Source organism: Oryctolagus cuniculus, chromosome 5 (genome assembly GCF_051225735.1).
Source record: "Oryctolagus cuniculus isolate XC-2025 breed Fujian yellow rabbit chromosome 5, ASM5122573v1, whole genome shotgun sequence".
Classification (NCBI taxonomy): domain Eukaryota; kingdom Metazoa; phylum Chordata; class Mammalia; order Lagomorpha; family Leporidae; genus Oryctolagus; species Oryctolagus cuniculus.
The window spans coordinates 7,831,836-7,849,955 of record NC_142871.1 but is presented as its reverse complement, the minus strand read 5'-3'; the positions used below and the strand labels follow the sequence as shown (position 1 = coordinate 7,849,955).

The 18,120-nt window shown below is 49.5% G+C and overlaps 1 protein-coding gene across 1 annotated transcript in view; it reads left to right on the top strand.

The window, feature by feature from the left end:
- The window catches only part of SLC22A3 (solute carrier family 22 member 3), a gene marked incomplete at its 5' end in the record, with an annotated part of 56,455 nt that overhangs the window by 24,396 nt on the left and 13,939 nt on the right, over positions 1-18,120 (top strand). Inside the window, 2 exon segments of the mRNA NM_001082169.1 lie at positions 15,387-15,484; positions 15,596-15,810. Of these exon segments, the coding sequence (NP_001075638.1) occupies positions 15,387-15,484; positions 15,596-15,810 (313 nt within the window).

Here is an 18,120-nt window from a genome sequence, read left to right as displayed (position 1 = left end):
GAGCTGGTGCGCGGAAGCCGTCTTCCCTCTCCACGTAGCAAGTGCACCCCTTGGAGGATGCCTGGACAAAGAACTCTTCCTGGCCTTTCCTGGAGAACTTGGGGAATTGTGGGGGGACACGGCCAGAACCAAGGGCGTGATTCCCACTAGGGGGGGTCTTCTCTGTAATAGCAAAACTTTGTCACCTTTCCTACTGAGGGAGGGGGGAGGTGACCAGAGACAACCCTGGGCCAGCCGATTGCAGCGTTCTTGTCTCCCGGCAGCTGGAACGTCAGCCCCAGAGCTGGTGGAAGAACCCTGGCACCAGGCTGCCCCACTGAGCCACAGACCCTTAGGGACTGTGGGATTGTTGGGAAAGTTTGCAGACCATTTGCCCCCGGCCGTGTATGTAGAAACAACGAACACACCCTGGATAAACACACACAATTTTTTGCAGGTGAAGGGAAGTGCCGTTGTAGTTGGCAGGGTGTTGTTAACTCACAGGCAATGCGTCGTTACGTGGTCTCAGCGAACAGACCGGAAGCGGTCAGCCTCTGCATGTCCTTGACATTCAGTAGAAGTCCTGCCACTCTGAAGGGGCAAGAGCGGCTGACTGCAGGCGCAGGCGGGGTCTGCCAGCAGCCCTCAGGGTTCCAGTTGCTCTGTCTGCAGGAAAGCTGAGGCGCCCCCTGGAGGCTTGGCAAATGCAGAGATCTTGACAGTGACCTCGGATCCTTTTTGGCTCCGTCTGTTCTACTCCTTGACTGAGCTGTAGCATGAGCTCCCGTGCGAGGCAGGAATGGGTCACAGTTGCCTCCCTCCCTTCCAAGGGGGACTCTTGTTTTTCTTTTCCTGCTTGCCTGCCAGAGCCATCACCAGGGCTGTGGACTGTGGGGAAGGCTGCCGTGGGCTTACTCAGTGAGTCGCCAGCGTTATTACATTTCTGGCACAAGTTAGGTGGAGATGGAGCACTTCCCCACATGTTGTGATTGGTGTCGGGGGTCCCCCAGGCCTAAACAGGTCTCTGAGCCTTGACCTAGACCAAGTCTGCCAAGACAGGTCGAGAAGTCACTCGTGGTTCATCACAGGCACGCACTGTGTTTAGAGGGGGACAGGCTTTGTAACGGCACTGGGTCTCCTGTCTTCCCACAAATCTGCAAACAATTTGGTACACTCCATTGTCTAAAAAAAAAATCACCTCTCAAGTTGAACAACCTGGTTATTAATTATTGAAGTGAAAATATTTTTCACATTAAAAACTGACCACAGGGTGGGTTATTTGGTAACACATGTTTAGAAAACCAATTTAATGGAACCGCCATGAGCTTGTCCTAGCAGCAGAAGTGTCGCAGGAGGTGAGAGAATTGACCGGGACAGATAGAGTGAACAGAGTCAGACGCATTGAACACACTGCAAGGAGGCAGCAGGACAGGTGGGGCTGACACCCTCCAAGCCCAGGGGACGCCTGCAGCGCAGTCCCTTCTTGTTGGAGTGACTCTGTTGCCACGTGCTTGCAAGGGCAGCAGGCTGTCCACTGCGGCGTGGACTACAGTCCGGGAAGCACACTGTACCCGCAGGATTTTCTCAGGGTGAATTTCCTCTGGTCCAACAGGTTCTCCCAGGTGCTTCCTGTCTGGGTGGAGGTTGTCTTTAGCTTAGGGACTCTGCCAAGCGCCCTGGGGCCGCCGTCCACAGAAGTGCTCTGATAAACACAGCATAGCGGGCATTTGTCTTCATTTATCCATCCTGATTCAGTGAACACTGGGCTGCATACGCAATGCATCTGCTTTTCAAGCCATCTCTGTGTCCTGTTCACTTACACAAACATTCTCCCACATACATTCAGGATCCTTATATCTTCTCCGATTCTCTATAGATGCTTTTCTTTCTTTTTGACCTATTTCCAGCCTCCCACGAATAAGTTTTATTCAGCCATACTGACCTCATCATGTAGACATTTAATAGAATGAAATGCAAGATTTTCCTCTCATTTTTCGGTTGAACAGATTGAATCTTATGTTCAGTTACGCAATGGTTTGGAGACAATTCAGTGTGTTTGGATTTTGATTGTTTCGTGAAAGACTTTCAAATTGAACTCTAGGTCAGAACAGCTATGAATTATAGAAATTATATGTACAAGTATTTCTTGGAATACAGGAAAATTCAAGTCACAGTTCAAAGAGTAGTAGTGAGTATGATGCAACCTTAATGCACATTACTGTGGCCCAGAAGCTAGCCATTGCCACACACAACGAGCCATGCGACACACACAGCTAGCCATGCGACACACACAGCCATGTGACACACATAGCCATGCAACACACAGCCAGCCATGCGACACACACAGCCAGCCATGCGACACACACAGCCATGCGAGCCACAGCCAGTCATGCAACACACACAGCTAGCCATGTGACACACAGCCAGCCATGCGACACACACAGCTAGCCATGCAACACACAGCTAGCCATGCGACACACAGCCAGCCATGTGACACACACAGCTAGCCATGCAACACACAGCTAGCCATGCGACACACAGCCAGCCATGCGACACACACAGCTAGCCATGCAACACACAGCTAGCCATGCAACACACAGCCAGCCATGCGACACACACAGCTAGCCATGCAACACACAGGTAGCCATGCGACACACAGCCAGACATGCGACACACACAGCTAGACATGTGACACACAGCTAGCCATGTGATACACAGCCAGCAGTGTGACACACAGCCAGCCATGCAATGCACAGCCAGCCATGTGACACACAGCTAGCCATGCAATACACGCCAACCATTGGCCATGTGGCCAAGTAGCAAGGACATCCCAGTGAACGACAAGTTTTCCTATGTAGGAAATACTCTGTAAATCAAGAACTCTCTGGAAGAGGGAGCAACTTGCAAGTTCCAGAACTGAACAGAGGACTGTGGTATTGATTGAGGTGCACATCAACTGATCTTTAAGCTTCACCTAGACCTGAGTGTATGAGTCCATTTTCCATTGTTGTAGCGAAACTTGCAAAGAATACAGGTTTCATAAGCTGGAAGTCCAAGGTCGAGTGGTGCCATGGAATTGGTCTGTGGTGAGGCCCAAGGGTAGCTGGCCCTGTGGTGGGGGTGCTTGCAAGAGAGAGATGGGGAAATCCCATGGACCCTCCCCAGGGTCCACCCCCAGTTAACTAAGGACCCCCATAGGCCCCACCTCCTCCCATCCATCTGCCACACTGAGGCCCACGCCTCCCACACCTGAACTTTTTGGGGAAATCTGCATCCAAACTCGAGTGCTGAGTCTGTCAGGGAGAGTTCTCAGCGTTCCGGAATGTGATGAAGGTCTTTCTGTGCTACATCAGGAATCCTGGGATACTTGGCAAATCTGGAAGCCCTGAAACGGGAGGCAATTCTGGGATGACTTCTGAGGGGCCCTGGTTGTGAGTGTTTGGGTGGTGGCTTTTCTTTGGGGACACAGTTGAGTTCATTGCTGGGCCATGCAGTGTCCCTCTTACGTCTGATTTTACTCACTCTTGCTCAACCCAGTGTTGCAGGTGTCTGCCCGTCTGGCTCCCGGGGAGGGCATTTCTTCCAGCCGCTGTGTGGCGTCCATTCGTGTGCACCTGCTGCATCTCATGTGTCCATCTTCCTAATGATAGACAGCTGGGGTGCCTCTGTGACGACGATGAGTGTTTCAGCTGTGTTCTTTTAGGACCAGGAGGAGAAGGTGTTGGGGTGGTGCAGGCTGAGAACCCTGCATCTTGCCAGCTGGCTTTCTGTGGACCTCCTGGGCCATCTGAGTGACCCTTTTGTCTCAGTTTTCTCATGTTGGCCAGCCTCCTGAGTGTTTTAAGTTGCACGTCTCTGGTGCTAGTGAGAGCAAATCTTCATGCAGGTTACTTGGCTATGTGGATTTCCTTCTCTGTATATTGCCTCACTATCTTGGCTTTGTTTTGTGTGGACATTTTTCCCTTTCAATTTATAGCATCTCCTTTTATTCTCTAAATGTAATCCCATCATTGGTCTTAGATATTGGAAGTATCTTCTCCCTAATGTTTTAGTTGTGCTTTAACTTTGATTATCTTTCCTTATTTAACAAAAATCCTTAAATCCTTAAGCCGATTTGATGTGGTCAAATCAGTCTACAGTTTCACCTATAAGTTGTTTTGTGGGTTTTGTTTAAGAAATGTTCTGCTGCTCCCAAGGTCACAGAGATGTTCTGTTAGCCAGTGGCTTTGACTGTCACATCCAGGCTTGAATCCATTGGAGAGCACCATCGTTTGCGTGCGAGACCAACACCTGCCATCGTTCGTCCCCACACGGAGCCAGCCTTCTCCACACCTGCTAATTCACATTTCATGATTCGATCAGGTTCCCGTTTCTGGATGTGAGCTAGTTTACAGTGTAAAATTGGAGGAGCGTTTTTAGCGATCTCAGCAATCGGTAGCTTGAACATAGAGTTCCGTGCTGCGAGGGCAGGGGCAGCCCGCAGGGGTGAGCAGGGACTGTTGCCAGTGGGCTACGCTCTGTGTGGCTGACGTCATGGATGATGAGTGACGTCTCGACCTCAGACACTGGCACGAATACCGGACACTCCTCTTCACACACTGGGTCTTGAAAGATACGGACGTCTTCGTTGCTAAACATCCCAAATGTTTATCCTCCTCCAAAGTGTATTTTCTGATTCTGAACTTGAATTTCTGAGTCTGTTCTTGAGCTGTTCGGCACTGAAATGATGGAGAAGCACTTTCCAGAGTCTGGAAATGAGACGTGGAAGGCTCAAGGGATGCGATTCCCCTGCACCCAAGCGTCGTCAAGGCTTCTGTGAAAAACGATTTGGTCACCAGGTAGAGGCATCGCAGGTCCAGGGAGAAGACAGCCAGGAACTGAGCTGGACCTGACAGCAGCTGTGCGGGAATCCTGCACGACCTGGGCCAGGGACAGCTCCCCTCGGCTTGAGAGGATGCGCCTGCTCTTTCTGAGTGTCCCGGCCGCTGTCTTGCTAGCATAACCCCTGAGGCTCTTGGAAGCTAGGAAGTGATGTGCATTTTGACGGGTTAGGGTGTGTGGTTTCCATTTGTATTTGTGATGTATCGGATAGTTTGTTTTAATTCACTCACCCAAGCTTTTTCTCCTTTAAAAACAAAAAAACACCCTTGGCTGCCTGTGTTTTGTAGCTACGCAGTTTGCCTATTCATAGAACTACAGATTTTGTGTGTCACGCGTGCTGCTTTAGCTGACATGGGACATTTGTTTCATTTGGTGTTTACAGCTCGGCTGTTTGCCTAATGGTTCTTGGCATCTGTCGGTGCTGTCGGAGAGCTGGATGACAGGTTTAATCCAATCCAGGAACACGGCGTTTGGCGTCTTTGTCCAGGATTCTGAGTCATAGGGTCAGAGTTTGGCGCCGAGAGTGTGTGTTCTTGTTCTGTGTCTCCTCTGCTTTGTCTTAGAGACGTGAAGAACCGGGCCGGCACATGGCCCCAGTGCAGCTGTCAACCTCTGCTCACCCTGGCGCCCCCGGCTGTGGTGCTGCGCAGGGCAGAGTGCCCAGGGAAGGAAGAGGTCTTCAGGTCAGCTCAGAGTCCCTGCAAAAGAGCCCCGGGGACGCAGGTGACCTGGTCCCGCTCTGGCCTCTTGGGCAACAGAGCCCCAGAAACGTGGCTACCCCAAGAGTAAAACTGCCCAGTGCTTTTCAAAGATTTCATCCGAAACAGAATTCTTTCATGAATAATTTCATGTCGATCCTATGTGGCCGTGAGAATATTTTGGATAGATTGGATTAAATGAAACATTAATGACACTCATTTCCTATTTTAACTTTTCTTTTAGAAAAACTTCAATTATTGATTTATTTGCAAGACAGAGTCACAGAGAGAGAGGGAGAGAGATCTTCCAACTGATGGCTCACTCCCCAGATGGCCACAAAGAGCTGGGGCTGGATCAGGCCAAAGCCAGGAGCCTGGAACTCCATCCAGGTCTCCTACATGGGTGGCAGGGGCCCAAGCACTTGGGCCATCTCCACTGCTTTCCCAGGTGCATTAGCAGAGAGCTGGATCAGAAGTGGAGCAGCCGGGGCTTGAACCGGCTCTCACATGGAATACTGGCATTGAAGGCAGTAGCTGGCTGCCACAATGCTGGCCTCTCTTTTTTCCTTTTTTTAGTGTGGCCACTAGAAGACATGAACTTAACCCTGTGTCTCCCCTCCTACTGTTATTGGGCAGCGCTGGTGTGGGACACTGGAATTCGTCTGTAAGCAATGTGATAAGCACGAGACGTTCATGATGGATTAAATACAGACGACTCCTTATCCTAGGGGCTCTCACACTGCAAACATTTGATCAACTCTCGTGTTACAGTGTTTGTCCAGTGAGGTTTTCAACAACGCCCAGGTGCTGCAGGTAATTGGGCAGAGCTCTTTCAGGGATGCCGGGGAGCAAGGAGGCCCCAGGGTTAGCAGATACACAGCTGTCATGAAGCGCTGAGTGTGCGCAGGCGGGCACGGGCGTGTACCCCTGTGATGTCCAGTGGGATCCTCTAAATGCCCACTGAGGCTGAGGATTGGAGTAGCACGCCGCCAAACAGCGTTCAGAGTGAAATACCGTGTCGCGTGGCCTGACCCCGGCTACTTGTCTGAATCCACCAAAGGAGGATGGCTATGGTGCTCTTTCAACAGAGAGCGCATCGTGGCCGATGGCAGACCAGGCCTTGGCAGAATTAAAAGGCAATCAGAGATGGCTAGGGCAGACAGTGTGGGAGAGAGGTGCAAGGCAGCCCGTGTGCACCACGCGGCCTGGAGGGCGCTTCTTTCTCTGATGCCTTTACTAGGCAACGCATCTCCAAACAAAGCCACTCCCCCTCCCCTGTGCTTGGGTGTCCTGCTGGGAGGACGTAAAAGGTGTGAGAACAAAGCACCAAGGGAGATGCCCAGGACAGCATACTGGAGAATTGTTGAGACAGAAAGCAGTTCAGGGTTGCCAGAACCCAGAGTGGGCGGAGGGGGCCGAGCCCCTTCCCAGAGATGCGTGGGAACACGTCGAGGGTCGTGGAAACATCCATGCCCTCGTCGAGGTGCTGGTTATGCGACTCCGTTTGTCGTAAGTCCTTGAAGTGTACTTGAAATTAAGGACTTTTATTGCACGTTTTGTCTTAAGCAGAAAGAAAATCTTTAAGCACGTTAAAACCTGTGCTAGCGTTTTGGTTCTTTGGAGTCTGACTCAGACCAGGCAGGACTTGGAATCTCCAAGGTGACAGAAGACAAAACCCAGCTCCAGGGCGAGAGGCCCCCATGAGAGGACGATCGATGGCTGGGGCAGTTCCGGAGTGCTCCTTCCCCTCCTAGCTGAGCTCCTCCCCAGACGCGGCTCTCGGTCCTCAGACACCGGAAAGGAGGCCATCTTTCCGAACCTGCGTCTCTGTGGGCAAGCTGTGAGCAAATCAAAGAGAAGCTGGATTGGCTCTTAAAGGAATCCTGCTTGCCTGGAAGAACTGTACATCCACCCATGCAGACAACGGGGAAGATCGGTTTTATATGGCTGATGAGCCTCACTTGTTATCAACATTTCAGATTCTCTTAAAAGGAGAGGATGTGGATTAGGCCTGAAACATGTGCTTTGGAGAAGCAGATGTCCTGTGACTGCTCGGTTGGTTCTAGTGTTAAAAGTTTGAAAGTCAGACTCATACCGAGGATTTTTGCAGAGTGAAGCAATTATGTGAACTATTCGCTAATTGTTATTTTGCCTACAGTATTCAGTTGGACTGGGTTTTTCAGATCATCGTGTTTTTGGCAGCAAGTAAGTGACAGTTGTCTGAAACGGGCTTAGACAATAGGGACATCACTGGCTCCTGTGTCTGGAATTCTAGCGACAGCAGGTTCAGGGTTGGCATCGCCTGCTTTCCCGCTCTCTCACAGGGCTGCTGCAGCTCAGGGTGGGTTCTCTCCTGGGGGCGGGGGGGCTGCTAAGATCTAGTTAGCCCCTGCGGGAAGAGAGAGGGTTCTTTCAGGAAGCCCTGGCTGCAGAGCGATGAAGGACTTTCCCCTGAAGCCCTTTCTCCCTGGCCCAAACTGGGTCGTGTGCCCATTTCTCACTGGCTCACTTTGGGCCACGTTGGTTCAAATTGGGTCCCATGGACCCGGTCACGGACATAGAGATGGATTGCCTGCCCCGTACGTGGAAGCAGAGCCAGCTCCCCTGAGAGTCGGAATTAATCACTTGTGTTTGTCGGGGAGGGGGCTGGGCATGGAGAGGATGCTGTGGGAAAGAGCAGGGGCGACAGTACTGAGTCAGCACAGGTACTAGTGTCTGAAATCCACCTGTTTAAATAGATACTTACTTTAAGAGAATATGTATGGCCAAAAAGGAGAAATTAAAAGATACCATAATCCTACTGCCCCTGAGAAATGATACAGGGATACTTTTATTTATTTATTTTTTCTTGGAAACCTTTTATTTAAGGCATACAAACTTCATGCATGGCATAGGAATAACTTTAAGAACATAGTGATTCTTTCCACCCTAGCCACCCTCCCACCCTCTTCCTCCTCCCTGTCCTATTCCCATTCTTATTTTTTACTAAGATCTGTTTTCAATTAACTTTATACACATAAATTATACTGAGTAAAGAGTTCAACAAAGAGTATGACCAAAAAAAAAAAAAAAAAAAAAAAAAACTGTTCCTCAACAGTCGAGACAAGAGCTGTTCAAAGTCATTGTTTCTCTAAGTGTCAATTTCATTTCTATAGATTACCTTTTAGGTGCTCTATTAGTTATCACAGATCAAGGAGAACACATGGTGTTTGTCCTTTCTGACTGGCTTAGTTCACTAAGTGTGGTGTTTCCCAGTTTTATTTATTGTGCTGCCGAACCAAAGGCTTCCTTCCTCCCTCCCTCCCTCCCTTCCTCCTTCTCTCTCTCTCTTTCTTTCTTTCTCTTTTTCTTTTTCCTTTTCTTTTTACTGCTGTTTGTACTCCACAGTGTACATATCCCACAATTTCTTTATCCAGTCGTCAGTTGATGGGCATCTGGGTTGATTCCACATCTTAGCTGTTGTGAATTGAGCTGCAATAAACATGGAGGTGTAGATCACTCTTTCACATGCTGATGTCATTTCCCTTGGGTGAATTCCCAGGAGTGGGATGGCTGGGTCATATGGTGGGTCTATATTCAGTTTTCTGAGGTATCTCTAAACTGTCTTCCACAGTGGCTGTACCAATTTACATTCCAACCAATTGGATTAGGGTACCTTTTTCTCCACATCCTTGCCAGCATCTGTTGGTGGTAGATTTCTGTATGAAAGCCATTCTAACTGGGGTGAGGTGGAACCTCATTGTGGTTTTGATTTGCATTTCCCTGATGGCTGGTGATCCTGAGCATTTTTTCACGTGTCTGTTGGCCATTTGGATTCCTCTTGGAAAAATGCCTGTTTAAGTCCTTTGCCCATTTCTTAACTGGGTTGTTTGTTTTGTTGAGTTTCTTGATCTCTTTACTGGGTTGTTTGTTTTGTTGAGTTTCTTGATCTCTTTATACATTCTTGTTTTAATCCTTTATAAATTACATAGTTTGTAAGTGATTTCTTCCATTCTGTTGGATGCCTCTTCACTTTGCTTAGTGTTTCTTTTGCAGTGTAAAAGCTTCTCAATCTGATGTAATTCAATTTGTCAATTTTGGCTTTGATTGCCTGTGCCTCTGGGGTCTTTTTCAAGAACTCTTTGCCTGTACCAAGGTCCTGTAGGGTTTCTCCAGTGTTCTCTGATAGTTTGATGTTGTTGGTTCATAGATTTTGGTCTTTAACCCATGTTGAGTGGATTTTTGTGTGAGGTGTGAGGTAGGGGTCTTGCTTCATACTTCTGCATGTGGCGATCCAGTTTTACCAGCACCATGTGTTGCTTCAGGGATTGATTTTAGTTTCTTTGTCAAAGATAAGTTGGTTTAGATGTGTTTGTTTATTTCTGGAGTTTGTATCCTGTTCCATTGGTCTATCCATCTGTTTTTGTACCAGTACCAGGCTGTTTTGATAATAAATTGCCCTGTAGTATGTCTTGAAATCTGGTATTGTGCTGCCTCCAGCTTTGTTTTTGTTATCTAAGATTGCTTTAGCTATTCCGGGTCTCTTGTGCCTCCATATGAATTTCAGCATCGTTTTTTCTATATCTGAGAAGAATGCAATGTCCTTAGTATTTTGATTGACATCACATTGAATCTGTAAATTGCTTTTGATAATATGAACATTTTGATGAGACTGATTCTTCCAATCCATGAACACGGAGGATTTTTCCGTTTTTTTGTGTGTGTCCTCTTCCATTTCTTTCTTTAAAGCTTTGTAATTCTCATCGTAGAGATCTTTGACATCTTGGTTAAATTTATTCCAAGGTATTTGATTTTTTTGGTCACTATTGTGAATGGGCTTGATCTTAGAAGTTCTTTCTGAGCTGTGGCATTGTCTATGTATACAAAGGGTGTTGACTCTTGTGTGTTGATTTCATATCCTGCCACTTTTACCAAACTCATATTTTATAAGTTTCAATAGTCCTTAGTGGAGTCCTTTAGATCCGCTATATATAGAATCATGTCATCTGCAAACAGAGATAGTTTGACTTCCTCCTTCTCAATTTGTATACAAGGATACTTTTCAACAATAAAGTAAATACTGTATTCTGCATACTGCAGATGTAGTGTAGCATGGTGTTATCAACCTCCTGGCTCATATACTCACTGTGTGTCCTCCTTGGATAAGCTGTTTAACTTTCCTATACTGTCACTTCCTCTCTGTAATGGGCGTATGTGTAAGCAGCATCTGTGTAAGTTCCTGTAGTTCAGGGTCAGCAAACTATATTCTGTACCAGACCTGGCTCACCACCTGTTTTGGTAAGTAAAGTTTTTTTGGAACCATTTCTGTGTCATCCATGGCCACTTTCAGACTGTAATGGCAAAGTCAAGGAATTCCAGCAAAGAAGTTGTAGCTCACAAACAAAGAATATTCCCTACCTGGTCCTTTGCAGAAAGTGCCGACTGCTGAACTGGACCCTGGGACCTCTATTGTCTTGTCAAAATTTGAGGTAGGAGTGGGCGTTTGGCCTGGTGTTCAGACCCTGCACGGGATGCCACGTCTCACATTGGAATGCCTGAGTTTGGGTCTTGGCTGTGCTCCTAATGCCAGATTCCCCTGAATGTGCACCCTTGGAGGCATCAGTGATGGTTCACACTGGGTCTCTGCCACCCACATGGGAGAACCAGATTGAGGTTCCAGCTTTGCCCTTGGCCCAGTGCCAACCATTGGGGTCATTGAGGTGAACCAATTGATGGGAACTCTGTGTGTGTGTGTGTGTGTGAGTGTTGTGTGTGTGTGTGTGAGTGTGTGTGTGTGTTTCTGTCCATCTATGTTAAAAACCTACCCTGTCATAATTCTGGGGTCACATAATGACTGAAGATCTGGCCAGGAAACAGGGGTGTCTGCAGAGCTCACAGGAAGATGGCCATGTTCATGTTTGGTCTCTCTTAGAAGCAGTTAGGAACCTGGAATGGAGCAGCCCTCTTATCCAGGGGTTCTACATCCAGGGACCCAACCAACTGAACCTACTCCCAAACAACTACTTACATAGCATTTACGTTGTGTGGGCTGTTACAAGTAACTAGGGATGATTGAGCGTATGCAGGAGGGTGGCGGGGGACTGTGCACACCTAATACACCATGTTATCCCGGAGACTTGAGCATTTGTGGGTTTTATCATCTGTGGGGGTCCTGAAGCTGTCCCCCTCCACTGCTGGGGACAACTGCAGCTGAGGTGTTTAAATGCCAGGTGTCTGCTGAATTGACCGGAGATCTTGAAATCCATGAAGTCTGGTTTCCACTCAACTCTGGGAAGTTGATATTGGGGCCTGATGGGAGCGACCTTGCTGAGTCTCATCTAGTGGGTAGAATCATGGCTGAGGCACAAAACAAGACTGAAGAAGAAACAGAAGAGAACCGTATTCCCTGTGGATTTTTGGATCTTTGAAAAGGAAGCCATTGTCACCTCCCTGTGTGCTGAGTGGACAGTGAATTGATGTGGGCAAGAGTGGGCTAATCGGGGACCCCCAGAGAGAACAAGGCTAATCCAGGCAGACCCCAGTGTGAGTGCAAGGAGAGAACCAGCAGGATAAGCCAGCAGTGCTGCTTCATGGAGGAAAACTGTCCTCGTGCTTTAGGTGGTCTGAATCCTGAATTTAATCACCCCTGAAAATCTAGATTATTTGAGTCAAGTCCAATTTATCTAGAATGATTTGACTCAAACCTAACTTTTTCCCACAACAACATCTTAACTGCAGATCCAATTCTTGGTCAAGTGCATGGTGTCTTCTCTAAAAAGAATTGGAAATGACCATCAACTCAAGAATTTTTCTGGAATCAAAAGCTTGCTGTAGATCCAGCATTGCCACGTAGGGGTTAAGCACAGGAGACCTCCAATCAAAGATCGGTCTCAGATCCTGGCTGGGCCACTGCTCCTGTCCTGGTCTTTAGCCCTTAATGTCTAAGCCTTGATTTTCTTATCTATAAAATGGGACTAATAAAAGCAGTAACTTGACAGAGCTTGGGTGAGAATTAGATGAAATAATCCAGGTTAAGTACAAATATACACTCTGTGGATGTTAGCCCTTTTAGCTTGGGTAAAATAGAGCAACTAATCACACAAAATATTTTTAACCAAATAATAACTTTGTTCTTATATTCTTCTTTTATATATGTATAGTCTTGCTTATTTTGAAAGCAGCAGAGGTGAAAGTAGATAAACAAAAGTCCTTTACTGGGGTCTTGGACGTCAGAAAGGTAGCTCAGGGAACATTTTTACGGGGCAGCGTGGTAGTTAGGATCTAGGTCAACGTGCTGCCCAAACAGACGCAGGACACACAGTGACAGGAAGGAGAAGGTGTCGCTTCTCCTGACACATACGCACGACATCCGGTCGTCTCGGTGCTGGACACAGGGCCGCCCACCGTTGGAAAAGAGCCTGGAAAATTGGACTCTCGCTAGGCAGGCTGCTCCCAGATTCTGAGGGTCCTGTTCGCAGGGCCAGGAGGGCCTGCTCACAGTAGGAAGTCCACAGATAAGGCGAACGGCCTGTGTGCCCCAGAAAGCAGAGAGGGCTTTACATGCTGCCCCCACGGAGGAACTATGAGTGTGTGAGGAGAGAGTTGTGCTTACCCTCGTGTGATCATAGACAGCGAAATGTGCATTGAAATATCACAAGGCACCCACTAAACATGTCAATTAGGAAGAAAAGGAGAGGAGGGGGAGGGGAGGGGAGAGAGGAAGAATCCCTAGCAGTCTTCCCTGGGCACTGTCATGGGAATTACTGTTGTTTCCTTGATGTTGATTTTTTTAAAGATTTTATTTATTTATTTGAGAAGTAGAGTTACAGACAGTGAGAGGGAGCGACAGAGAGAAAGGTCTTCCTTCCGTTGGTTCACTCCCCAAGTGGCTGCAACGGCTGGAGTTGTGCTGATCTAAGCCAGGAGACAGGAGTTTCTTCCATGTCTCCTACGTGGGTGCAGGGGCCCAGGGACTTGGGCCATCATCTACTGCTTTCCCAGGCCACAGCAGAGAGCTGGATTGGAAGAGGAGCAGCCGGGACTAGAACCGGGGCCCATATAGGATGCTGGTGCCGCAGGCAGAGGATTAACCTACTGTGCCACAGCACCGGCCCCTCCTTGATGTTGATTTTTAAAACACATAATCATTGTGTGTTCCACGAAGCAGATAAAACAATACTATTTGGACTATGACACATTGCTGTCCTGTCAGTCCAGTTATAGGATACGTCCTAATATGAGAGCTGTTAATTACAGAGGAAAATGTCTGTGTAGAAGAAACACAGCACTGGGAAGACTCAGGAAAACAAGGTGATATACTAAAGATACTCATTTGCAGTCTTGTGTGTGTCTTTCCCTGGTGCAGGCGTAGGCAGGGGCTAACTAACCTGCCTCGTTGAGTCTCATCTGATGGACAAGTCGCCCTCAGTGGGAGTTTACTCCAAGTCACGGGTTTGTGGCTGCTCATGGAGAAACTTTTGGCACAAAGGCTTGGGAAATGTGCGAGATTTCCACTGCATCTGGGCCAGAGCTGGAGTGGGGTAAACAGACAGAAGGGGGTCCTGTCTTCTGTGCTCAGAATTCCTTCTTCATAGAACAGAAACGGCTGGCATCCTGCTGAAGGGGCCCCAGCTTCCTGTTTCCCAGATGGTTCCTGAACACCAGCCACTTTGCCTGGCGCCACAACACAGTCCCCAGCCCACCAGGCCTCGGGAGCTCCTGAGGGCGAGAGAAGTAGACCCTTGAGGCCTGCCGTCGTGTGGGTGCTCGGTAGGTTAGAGGTCCGGGGAGCAGAGGGGCAGATCCAGGAGCCACAGTTCGGTCCGAGGTGAGGAGAGACCTCCCTGGGGAGGTGAGATCAGGGGCAGGGAGCTCGAGGACCTCCACACGTGGGGGCAGCCTGTGCACGAGGGAGGGTGCGGCTCTGGGTGCTGCAGGGGGCAGGGCTCTGCGGCCTCAGCACACTGAGCCAGGTTTGCTCTGCAGCTCTGTTTGGCTAACAGCAGTATTTTGGAATCAAAATGAAGAAAGGGGCATCTTTAACGGCCAAATAGAGGTGTTTTTTCCTTAGACCACATTTCCTTCGACCTAAAGGAGCCGGATTCCCATGAACGGGCGAAAGCAGAATCCTACCTTTGGTGCTCACTCTTGTACTTCATGTTATTTTGTCAAACTAAGATTCGAGGACCGAGCCCAGCCCTGTGGCACAGCAGGTTAAGCCACAACCTAAGAGCTGGCATCCCACAGAAGTGTCAGTTCAAGTCCCAGCTGCTCTACTTTTAGTCCAGCTCCCTGCTAAAGTGCCTGGGAAGGCAGCAGAAGGTGGCCCAAGTGCTTAGGCCCCTGCACCCACGTGGGAGACCCTGATGGAGTTCCAGGCTCCTGGCTTTGGCCTGGCCCAGCCTCAACCCTTGTGGGTGTTTGGGGTGTGAACCAGCTGATAGAACATCAGTCAGTCTCTTTCTCTGTCTCTCAGTCTGTCTTTCCCTCTCTCTCTCTAACTCTGCCTTTCAAATACATAAATAAATCTTTTAAAAAAAAGGATTTGAGGACTAATGTAAAGACACTTGGCTGAATTTCACCTGCTGCTTTTTCCCCAATTCAAAAATGTTCCCGTAGATTCGCTGTGGAGCATGGGTTTTTTCCCTGTTGACTTGGGGGAGTCCAGCTGAAAGTACTGCCGTTACCTTAAGCGCAGATCCCTGGGCAGCCACTCCGTATGTGTGAATGTGGCCGGCTCACGCCAGCAGCCGGGAATCGCGCCGGCTTTGAATCGGGTTGATGATGAGTCTGTACTGTGCAGCTGTTTCTTGCTGACCACCGCGACTGAAATGTGCTTTTCTTGTGTAGATCACTGTTACAGATGAGGAGGTTAGTAATCCGTCCTTTTTAGATCTGGTGAGAACTCCCCAAATGAGGAAGTGCACCCTTATACTTATGTTTGCTTGGTAAGTTGCAGTTACGATGGATTTAAACGCTTGTGTCAAATTTCCAACGTGCTCTCTCCTTGCAGTCCGGTCAAAGTCGCCTCTCACTGCCTTTCCCTGGTGTCCCCGCAGGTTCACCAGTGCGGTGGTGTACCAAGGACTTGTCATGCGCCTGGGGATCATTGGAGGCAACCTCTATATAGACTTCTTCATCTCCGGAGTGGTGGAGCTGCCGGGAGCGCTCCTGATCTTGCTGACCATTGAGCGCCTTGGACGTCGCCTCCCCTTTGCGGCCAGCAATATGATGGCAGGGGTGGCGTGCCTGGTCACTGCGTTCTTACCAGAAGGTAACCTCCCCCGGGTCTGCTGGATAGTCAGAGAACTTGAAAAACTTAAAATAATCAAGAGTGTGGAGCCACTTGTCCTTCAGAAATGGACCATGACTTCTCAGGCTTGGCACCACGCAAGCGTTAGTGATGCCACTCAGCTTTCTGCCCGTCGGTGTAAAGATGGTGGAGAGAAGGGGTTGGCTCTGTAGGTTTTTCAGTTTTCTCAGTGTTTAGGCCTGTTTGTAGATGAAATAGTGATTGTTCTAAATATGATTTGTACTAGATGTCAGTTACTCCTAACCCTTTGGGTCTCAGTTTTGTGGCGCAGTGGGCGTGGTTTGATGGATTTCTGCTCTCATGCCAAGCACGAGGTCACAGGTGGAAGAAAGACCCTGTTCCTGACTTCAAATGGTTCAGGAGATACAGACATTTCAACACTGGCACAGAGCTGCATGAGAAATGCACTCACGGGACCCTTTGCAAGACTGAGAAGTAGCAAAGGCAAAACAAAAAGTTGGGGGGAAGGATTAGTCCATTGGGTGGAGAGGGTTGTCCCAGGCAAGCTTTGCGGAAGTGAGACGTGGACGTGCACAGAGAGTGGACTGTGCCCGACAGGGAGCAAGGGGAAGGGTGCTTCTCCAAAGCAGACACCTTTGTGGGTTCAGGAACTGAAGGCTGTTGGTTGTCTCCAGAAAGCAGACAAGGAGCCCTGAGAGAGGCTGCTCACTGGCCCTGCAGCTGGGCCAGCAGCTTGGGCACAGTCCTGTGACCCTTCGGAGGAGGGGGGGCAGCGTAGCAGCGGGGCAGTGGCTCTGGGGAGGCAGAGGTGCTGAGAGCAGGGATCGAGGTGGTGCTGGGTGGGCCTGGGCGGAGGACTGAGTTCACTTCCGGGAGGTTGTGCAGGTGAATCTGAGCTTGCTGGCCAGTGGGTCGGGGAGAGGAGGAGGAAGCAAGGGTTACAGTGACCACACGCACCGGGTTGACACAACGCAGGTGACCTCTGTCAGGGGCAAGGCAGGTAACCCCCCAGGGAGGGAGTGAATTCGAGCATATTCATGATTTCCGTGCCCAGGGCTGTGCGTTGGTGTTTGGGGAGAGCTGGGTTCTCTGGTTGGCCTTTGTGTCTGCACACAGGTTGCCTTTGCGACTGCCCTAGAATCGGAAAGGAACTCGTAATGTTGTGGACAGCAGAACAGTCAAGCATTTACAAATGAGCTGATTAGGCAGATGAAGGCTTATGACTTCCAAAAACATCCAGTACATGCTGTTTGCACAAAGTGACAGGAATGCCAGTCTTTAGCCCAGGAAATCGGCTGGGCAGCTCCTGTGTCACTCCAGGGTGGCGGATGCCAAGGAGACGGCCGGCTTCTGTGGCTCTGCCCCCAGCGTTCTGATAAAGCGGCAGAAACCAGCCGGCCGAAAACAGCAGCTGCTGCTGGAGGCCAGAAATCTAGAGCAGGCTGTCTCCAAGGCCGTGCGGAAGGGTCCTTCCCAGGCTCCTTCTCGGCTTCTGGAGGTCGCTGGCCATCCTCACTCGTCTTGGTTGCCACCCCAGTCGCTGCGCCCAACCTATGACTTTCTCTCTGTGCGCCGATTCTGCCTGCAAAGACTATTTCCAAATACGGTCGCATTCTGAGGTTCCAGGTGGGCCTGAGTTTGGGGGAGACACTATTCGACTTCCCACATGAGCCAGCATACTCTAAGCACTGGAAGATGTGTTTTATAGCCACCTGCCAGCGCCGGTCCACTCGGGATCTGTGAACTGCCAGCCACTGAGCTAGGAGAGAGGCGTTGAGTAGAACAAGGTGGATGCGACTCCCGCCCTCCGGAAGTGCGTGATGGAGAGAGTCAGACACGTTGGGGATGTCATTGCTGTTTCTATTTTGCTTTGGTTTGGGGACTAACAGTGCAGCTCTTCCGTTGTCTTTGCGTGTGGAGTAGGGGTGAGGTTACTCATTGTACATGAACATGGGAACCCAGGGAGGGTGGCGCATCACCTGCGGTCAGTGTTTCACCGTGGCCACGTCACCCTGGAGCCTTCCTGTGGGCCCATACCCGTTGGGAGGAGATGAGTGTGTGCTGTGCGTCCAGCCTGGTCCCAGAGAGCGGTCTCGACTGTGTGCGCACCCCAGGGTTGAAATGACTCGGCGGGCGAGATCCAAGCTGTTCTCTAGGAAACACTTGCACACTTTGGAAAATCTCAGGCCAACAGCAGACTTTGTGCTGCGTCCAGTCAGTTCTGTCAGCTGCGCTTTCCCTGTCGGAGCTTTACCGGTGCCTTAGCCGGCCTGGAACCGCTCTCCCGGGACGTATTTTATTGACGTATTC